The 8954-nt window shown below is 38.5% G+C and overlaps 1 protein-coding gene across 2 annotated transcripts in view; it reads left to right on the forward strand.

Annotated features, from left to right (window-relative positions):
• LOC105531144 (mitochondrial inner membrane protein COX18) overlaps window positions 1-4174 on the forward strand; it is a 13048-nt gene extending 8874 nt beyond the window's left edge. The window contains exon 6 of one of the 2 annotated variants that reach the window (XM_011968981.1): window positions 1955-4174. In XM_011968981.1, the coding sequence (XP_011824371.1) occupies window positions 1955-2128 (174 nt within the window). In that variant the 3' untranslated portion in view covers window positions 2129-4174. The remainder of the gene's footprint in view (window positions 1-1954) is intronic. The other variant, XM_011968980.1, reaches the window with a different exon arrangement.
• Window positions 4175-8954: the final 4780 nt, after the last annotated feature.

Here is an 8954-nt window from a genome sequence, read left to right on the forward strand (position 1 = left end):
GTGCTGGGATTACAGGTGTGAGCCACCACAGCTGGCCCACAGTATTTTTTATAGGAATCTAAAGCAATATGTTTTTGGCATCAAAATGTATTTTTTAGGCTGTTACTAAACATAATACTGTCATTAATCCTATGCAGAATAAGTTTGTTCATCTCTAAAATAGATATCATAATGCCTGTGAGAATTAATGAAATGAGTGTCTATTATAGAACTTTTTACATAGTAGTAGTAATGTCATAAAATACCCTGTAAAAGTAGAACAGCACAGATTCACTACATTTCCACAGAGAAATCATACCAGCTATATACTGAAGAACCCCCCAGATAAAATAAAATACAAGCAGTTAAGTTTTACGGAGGGATTGAGTTCAAAATGAGTAACAAGAGATGTAAAACACAATGCTTTAAATACCCAAAATTTATCCTGTCAATTATAGGAAATCTGATTAAGCAGCTTAGGGGTGATGGGACAAGTCCATGAAGATGAGAGACCCAGACTGCTGCTCTCTTTCTGCTTTGTTGTCCACAGCCTGTGATTTCAAGTCTACACTACGGTCATGGCTGTTAGAGCTTGTTATCATGCAGGAATAGTAAAGGGTGCCTGAAGTGTAGTCAGCACCTTTTAAGGAGACTTGCCAGATGTTCCACCAAACAGTTGTGTTAACATCGTAGTTTTATGGCCATCCCTCACTGCAGAAGAGGCAAGGAAATACAGTCTTTTTTTTTTTCTCTTTTTCTTTTTCTTTTTTTTTTTTTTTTTTTTAGATGACCACCTACTCAAATAAAAATTAGGATTTTGTTACTAGGGAAGAGGGGAGATTGATACTTAGCTGTCAACTTATACTCTGCTGTAGTTAGGCTCAGGTTCTTTTCCTGTTGGTGGGTAAGTCAAATGATGATAGACAATATTTATTTAACATTGACTTTGTGCTGAGCACTGTTTTAAATGGTTTACATATTTTACCCCATATAATTGGGGTACTATTTACCCCATATAATTGGGGTGCTATACAGCGCAACAATAAAGGTACTATTATAATCTTCACTTTGGTGATGAGGAAGCTGAGGCACAGAGAAGTTAAGTAACTCATCCAAGGTTACTTAGCTATAAGTGATAGAGTCTTAACACACATCTAAGCAGTTTGGCGCCTCCTCTTAACTACTGTGCTAATCTACCTTTGAGGATGTGCTACTTTCTGCCCCTAAAGACTGACTTTGGAACAAATAACAAATGTAAGTGCTAAATGTGGACCACATACTTGCATACCACTCTACATGAATTATCTCATTTATTCCTCACAGCAATCCTCTGAGGTAGATGCATTACTGCCCCGACTTTGTAGATGAGGACAGTCCCTAATGCCTTATAGATGAGATGGTCCCTAGTGCCAAAAATGTTGGGGACCGCTGCTCAAGATGGTAATACAAAAGAAATTTGGAGATAATGCTGAGGCTGTTTGTCTCAGAAGAAGGCAAAGAAAATGCATTCCTTACTACACTGAGAAACTGGCTATTAGGAAACATTTGGAAGATAGATGACTATATGGGGAAAATGAGGTCTAGGGAGGCTAAGTTTGCCATCATAAATGCCACGCTTCCAGTATTCCACCTTCAGTATGTAAGCAGCTGGACAGGACTTTTCATGGGGAAAAAGTATGCTCCATTGTCGAAGAAGGGAGATGAGATCTCTCTTGAGCCTCTGCCTAAGCTTCTTTTTACTTTCTACCCTCCATACTTCTCTTTTCCCTTTATTTTTGCTTTTTAGTCTGTCTGTAACCTTTTTTACCTGTCTATTTAATCCATCCCAGGAATCTAGTAGCTGCTACAAGTCTTGTTCAGTCTTGGCATACTTGTTTACAAAGATTGTCATTTTCTTTTTTATTGCCTGCCTATGTCTGGACTGTGATGTCCTGGTAGAATTACAGATGCTAACATTTATGTCTTCTCTTTATAGTCAATTGTTCTCTACTGGTTATGCTCCAGCTTCATGGGTCTTTCACAGAACTTGCTGCTGCGTTCTCCTGGATTTCGCCAACTTTGCCGAATACCATCGACCAAGTCAGATTCAGAGACTCCTTATAAAGACATATTTGCTGCCTTTAATACCAAGTTCATTTCAAGAAAATGACATATTTTCCAATAATTTAAAAACAGTTGCAAGAGTCACTATCACCTTAATGTATTTAGACTTAGAAATTCAGATGTTATTTGATTTCCTTTTTTTTAAAATCATGAACTTCATGAAATATTGTACATTAAGATGGAATCCAGACCAGGAACGGTGGCTCATGCCTGTAATCCCAGCACTTTGGGAGGCCGAGGTGGGTGGATCACCTGAGGTCAGGAGTTCGAGACCAGCCTGGCCAACATGGTGAAACCTCGTCTCTACTAAAAAATACAAAAAAATTAGCTGGGCATAGTGGCAGGCGCCTGTAATCCCAGCTACCTGAGAGGCTGAGGCAGGAGAATCGCTTGAACCTGGGAGACACAGGTTGCAGTGAGCTGAGATCGCTCCATTGCACTCCAGCCTGGACAACAAGAGCAAAACTCTGTCAAAGAGAAAGAAAAAAAAAAAGATGCAATCCAGATATATTTGACAGTAATTTAAATCTTTTAAATGTTATAAATGCAGTATGTTTAATTGTGAAAGTATTAGAATAGAACCAAAGTTCCTGTCTCTGTTTATAAAGTTCCAGTTTGTTAGAGCTACCAGAACTTTGGAGAATAGGGTTAGCTACTGAATGATGTCAAATTAAACTAAGCAATACTGCATATTACTGTTTTGTAAAATAAGAAGATCAGTGAGATGATTCATGTTTTTTTTTTTTGAGATGGAGTCTCACTGTGTTGCCCAGGCTGGAGTGCAGTGGTGTAATTTCAGCTCACTGCAGCCTCTACCCTCCGGGTTCCAGCAATTTTCCTGCCTCAGCCTCCAAGTAGCTGGGATTGCAGGTGCACACCACCACGCCCAGCTAATTTTTGTGTTTTTAGTAGAGATGGGGTTTCACCATGTTGGGCAGGCTGGTCTGGAACTCCTGACCTCAAGTGATCCACCTGCCTTGGCCTCCCAAAGTGCTGGGATTATAGGCGTGAGCCACCTCACCCAGCAATTTTTTTTTTTTTTAATTTTTTTAATGAGACGGAATCTCTGTCTGTCACCCAGGCTGGAGTGCAGTGGCATGATCTCAGCTCACTGCAACCTCTGCCTCCCGTGTTCAAGCAATCCTCCTACCTCAGCCTCCTGAGTAGCTGGGACTACAGGCATGCACCACCACGCCCAGCTAAGTTTTGTATTTTTAGTAGAGATGGGGTTTCACCATGTTGACCAGAATGGTCTTGAACTCCTGCCCTCAAGTGATCTGCCCACTTCGGCCTCCCAAAGTCCTGGGATTACGGGCATGAGCCACTGTGCCCGGCTGAGATGTTTCTTTTTTTGGAGGTGAAGAGGATTTTAGACCTCTTTGAGCATCTGAAAAAAAAGGCTATATATGTATGGTTTTCTCTTCAGAAAAATCTTAGGACTCAAAATACGGGGACTTCATTGATACCGGGAAGGTTTTCTAGCAAGTCCTAGTGAATAAATCTTATTCTAATGGAACACACATTGATCCTGAGTTAATGCATGGTTGAAAAAGAAAAGGGGGCGGCGACTTGAAATATATGCAGTAGAGTAGTCCATGCATACAAGTACCTAGCATGGTAGATGATGTTGCCTCCAGCCCTGCTCAGAAAGAATACAAAAAGTGTACATTCCTTTTTCTGTAATTTAAGAATTCTGGAATACAGAGTGTAGCACCATGTACTGCTAGCACCCAAAATGGAAAATCTTAAGCTTTCAGTTTGTTTAGTCAAAGAAGAAAACCAGAAGGGCAGTTGCCTATTGAGGTTATTTTAAACCTGTTTATTTGTAAGGATTAAGTACCCTAATAGGCTTAAACTATGATAGAGGTTTAATACAGGACAAATTGACAGGTGTTATAAATTGTGGATCCAGTTACTTGCTTAATTTGTAAAGAGGTAAGATTAGCTCTGGTTGAGATATCAAGTATGACAGGTATGTGAGAGGACTATAAATCATAAATTTTCATTTAGTTAAAATATGGACATGATTCTGGGAAACCCTATCATTCCATCTCAATGTTTTACAATAAAATAAAAACTAAAGTGAAATTCATTAGTCATTTCTTTGATGTCTCTTAAATTTTAGTTCACCTACTTAATGAAGTTGTTTTTTAATACAAAAAATGTACAGCGCACAGAGATAAGAATTCTGCTTGGCATGTTACTGCAGTTCCCCAGTAATTTATTTTAGACATAGATGGTGGCAATTAAGACTAGTTTCTTTTTTCATGTAAGTTCCTAGTCCTGGTTTCTGACTGTCCTATTGGGGCAATTGTGCTTCCCAACCACATGGAAGGAATTGAAACATCCTCATTATTTGTGGATTTTATATTTGTAAATTTGCCTACTTGCTCAAATCTATCCATAACCCCAGAACCAGTATTTGCACAAGTGCTTTTGAGGCCATTTGTAGGCGAAAAATGTGAGTCACCTCCCAACAGAAGTCAAACAAATGGTACTCTGCCTTCTAGTTTCAGCTCTTATACTGTAAACATGTATCGTTTTTGAGTCTACTTAGTCCCATGTCTTGCTAATTTCTGTTCTTTTTGTTGGTGATTTCACTGTTTAAAATGGCCTCCAAATGTCCTGCTGGAGTGCTGTCTAATGTTCCTAAGCTCAAGAAGACTGTGATGTGCCTTAAGGAGAAAATAAGTGTATTAGATAAGCTTCATTCATGCCTGAGTTATAATGCTGTTGGCAGAGAGTTCAGTGTTACTGAATCAACAATATGTTGTATTGATCTGTTGACAAAAACAAAGTTTGCAGAAACCTAACCCTGTGTGTTTTCTAGGAGCAGTGGTTTGGTATTCACTAATTCAGTGTTTGTGAACTTTATGGAACATAAGTACCACAAATAATGCAAATTGACTATATTTGCAGCATGTACAATCAAGGATGCAGAGGCAGAAATGTGTGTGCAGCTTGCGTCATAATAAAAAGAGGAAAGAATTTGAGGAAAATTTTGGCAGTTACAAATTACCTCTGGAATAACTTTGCCTTTACTGTGTGTGCTACTGTGTACTCACTCAGATATTTTTCTTGTAATGGCATAAGAGAAATCAGTCTCCTTTTCCCACTGTGTTTGTCACTTTTGCTGAGACGCAAACAGTAAGGTGCTATGATATTGTGAAATACGTATTTGGTCTTTATCCCCAATCCCTGACGTCCAGCGGAATCTGCAGAGTTTTAAGTGTCTTTTGTATACTCATGTGATGACTGGTGCCTGGGGACCCCTAGAAAGCTTCAGGATAGGGCAGATCCTTATGGCCAGGAGTTCCAGGTCAACCTGGGCAACATAGTGAGACCTTGTCTCTACAAAAAAGAAAGTAGGAAAAAACACCTTTGGTTTTTCCTATCTCCAGATACTCCCTTTTCAAATAAATGAATCTTCTTTCATTTGCATAATTTACCTTGTTTACTGTGAGTCCCCATGATTTCAAAATGTATATTTGTATCTTTTTTCAAATGTATATTGTGCTTAGTTTCTTATTGCTCTCCCACTGTCAAACTTTCAAACTTGAAATTTCTTTTCAAATATATACAGGAAGTTTGAGAATACAGGGCCCTTCCTCCAAGATCCCAAAATGATTTCTGACAAGTGAGGGTAGCTGAGATCTTGGGATAAACCCATGTATAAAGAAAACTGGTGTATTATAAACTGAAGTGAATCAGTTACCTGAAATTACCTGACTTCAGGATGGTAAATACTCTTGATTTTTTTCTTCAGGCAGATTTTTTTTTTAGTAAAGAGCAAAAAATCTGTATTGTATTTCAGAAAATTGCAAGTCTGTGGTCTTATTTCCAAGTTTGTCATAGCCTGAAGCAGTTTCAGAGCCTGAATGAAGTCAGGGCTACAGAACAGGGAATATACATGCTCTTAAGACCCCTTGATGTCTTGCTGTCTGGCCTGCCTATATCCCCTCGCTGGGCCCTGCAGAGTTCAGGAAGGTTTTTGTCTCCTTGGGTGAGGACTGTAATGTTTGTGTCACCCTTCCCCACAGGGGTGTTACCCACCCTTCTTACAGGAGATCTGTTCCTGTGGGTCTCATTTTTGTCTCTAGGCCAGATTCACTCTCTTAATAAATGCTTCTCATTTCAAGAGTCAGGGAGGGAGACTCACTCCTGGATCAATTCATAGTTTAGGATGCCTGAGTTCAAAAGTATATTAATAGAATTGGCATATCAGAAATGATCCCAAATTACTTTTCCCTGGGACCATTAGAAGGGAAAACAACAAATCCTATCCTAGTCAGATGTTCTAAGTGCGAAGATGAGGCTTACAAAAGAAAATCAAAATTGTTAATTGCCACCCTCACAGATAACCCAGGAGAGGTTGCAAAGCCTCATTAAGAACCTTGAGGGAAAAGCCAAACTTGGGGAGAAGACTTTTCAGGTACGTTTAACAGCACTCGAGCTAAAGACCGTATCTTCATCTAAGAATCACACATTCACCTGTCCAAACCCAAAGAACGGACTCGGAGACACAAAGAACAGTGGAAACAAGACGTTTAATGGCAGTCTTGCAAGACTGGGTGTCTGGTGCAGTTACAGCAGGTAATTTACCTCCTAGCATGCAAGTCCCTCCCCCAGTTTCTGATTGGCTAACTACTATGGCGTTACAATCTTCTGGGACATTTCCTAAGTTTCATTACCCCCTTATAAGGTTATATACCCCATTCCCTTCACCCCTTAAGTTTTGATTGCCCAATAACAAAACTATCTTCCCTTTTATGGGCTGACTCCTACTCTACATTCTGTTCATTTATCGTGACCTTCTAGGTGCATGAGCAGTGCGGTTTGTTACATACCAAGGCTGTCTGCCAGTGCTTAGATTTATCATGCCTTAAAAATGGACCATTTAAAATGTTTTCTCACAGTTCACATCTCAGAGGCGGTACAGAGGTCCTCCTAGATGACGTTGGCAAAATTGTAGTTTGTGTGAAAAAATGAGCGCCCAAAAAAACCTTGGTACCTTCTGTGTTTTGCTGGTTTTTGTTTTCTTTTTTTTATTGGACGCATAATCTGCTTATATTTTGCACCTATTATTAAATCACCCTTATACCTTCATATTTTATTCTTCTAAGAATCCCAGGAATCACCTTTTCTTTTTTTTAGTAGTCACCTTTAAAATTGCCTGTATATCAGATTTAAGTCCCAGAAGCAGTAGGAATGCAGACTCTAGAAAAAAAAAAATTAAAGAATGTAGTTTGTTTTTTCCTCTAGGTGTTAACTGCAGCTACTACAGAATGCAGACTTTGGAATTTCAGTCATAATATTTGGAACCATGCAAGAATTTAGATTTCTATATTAAAGCTAAATAAAGCTTCATGTAAATATGAGTAAAACAATGAGTTATTATTATAAACACTTGGGCCTTACGAGCTGGTTCAAGCAGAACCCAGATAATCTGGAAATTATATGAATGCGTAGATTTTCCATTTGAACCTTACTAGTGTTGCTTAAACTTGTAATAATGGGTATTTTCTAGTTATCTGTTTTCTTTTTTCATATACTATGATTGTATTTTATAAAATCATTTGGTTTTGAGAAGTTGGAATTTCCTAAAGCCACAACATTAGTCATAGATAATCTTATTTATCCAAAGTTTCTGGAATGTTGTGGTTCTGTACTATGTATACAACTAAAATAATATGTAAGTAAGAATTTGATCCATGTACAGTTTAAGCAAACTCTAAAAACCCTGAATTTACATGTATTCTTCTGCTAATGATATGGAATATGAAGATTTGAGATATCTCCTTGATAACTCTTAAGAAAGTGAAAAGCAAATCGCTGAACCCAGGAGGTGGAGGTAGCATTAAGCCGAGATCGCGCCACTGCACTCCAGCCTAGGCGACAGAATGAGACTCTGTCTAAAAAAATAATAATAATAATTAAAAACTACTAGTGTGATGAAGCTAATGCTAAGTAAGAGAATACTTTAGATGGGTAAACCTTGGTGCTATGGTTTGAATGTCTTCTCCAAAACTCATGTTGGAACTTGATCTCCAGTGTGGCAGTATTGAGAGGCATGGGGCCATTACATGGTGATTGGATCATGAGGGCTCTCTTCTCATAAATGGATCAATTGGCTTATGGATTAATAGGTTATAATGGGAGCAGAGCTGCTGTCTTTATAAGGAGAAGAAGAGAGACCTGAGCTAGCACTTAAGCATGCACATCCCCCTTACCATGTGATACCAGGCACTGCCTCAGGTCTCTTCAGAGTCCCCACTTACAAGAAGGCTCTCACTAGTTGTACCCACTTGATCTTGGATTTCTCAGCCTCCATAACTGTAAGAAATAATTTCATTTCCTTTATAAATTACCCAGTTTCAAATATTCTGTTATAAGCAACAGAAAACAGACACTTAGTCTAACAAAACAAGATTAAGTTGATCTGAGAACCTTGTAAAATTTAAAAGTTCATAGCTTAGAAAAAGCAAGATAAATTTAAAAAGCTTGCTCTTTGAAAAGCTCTGCTAAAGGATTTAGCAAATTTTAAGAACAATTATGACAGTTAAGAACAATTAAGAACAAGTATATGACAGTATATTTTAATCTTAATAGAAATTAAATCATAGGGGAAAACTTAGCAAGAGAGCATGCATGTGAATCGTGTTTATAATTATGTATTCAACATTCTAGATGGATCACATAATTGCAAAATAAAATTGTACAGAATTTTGAAGACAGTCATCTTTTTTTTGTTTTGTTTTCTTTTCTTTTCTTTTTCTGAGTGGTGCACTCACTGCACCCTCTGCCTCCCAGGTTCAAGCGATTCTCCTGCCTCAGCCTCCTGAGTAGCTGGGACCACAGGCATGCACCACCAC

This window comes from Mandrillus leucophaeus, unplaced genomic scaffold (assembly GCF_000951045.1).
Source record: "Mandrillus leucophaeus isolate KB7577 unplaced genomic scaffold, Mleu.le_1.0 Scaffold868, whole genome shotgun sequence".
NCBI lineage: Eukaryota > Metazoa > Chordata > Mammalia > Primates > Cercopithecidae > Mandrillus > Mandrillus leucophaeus.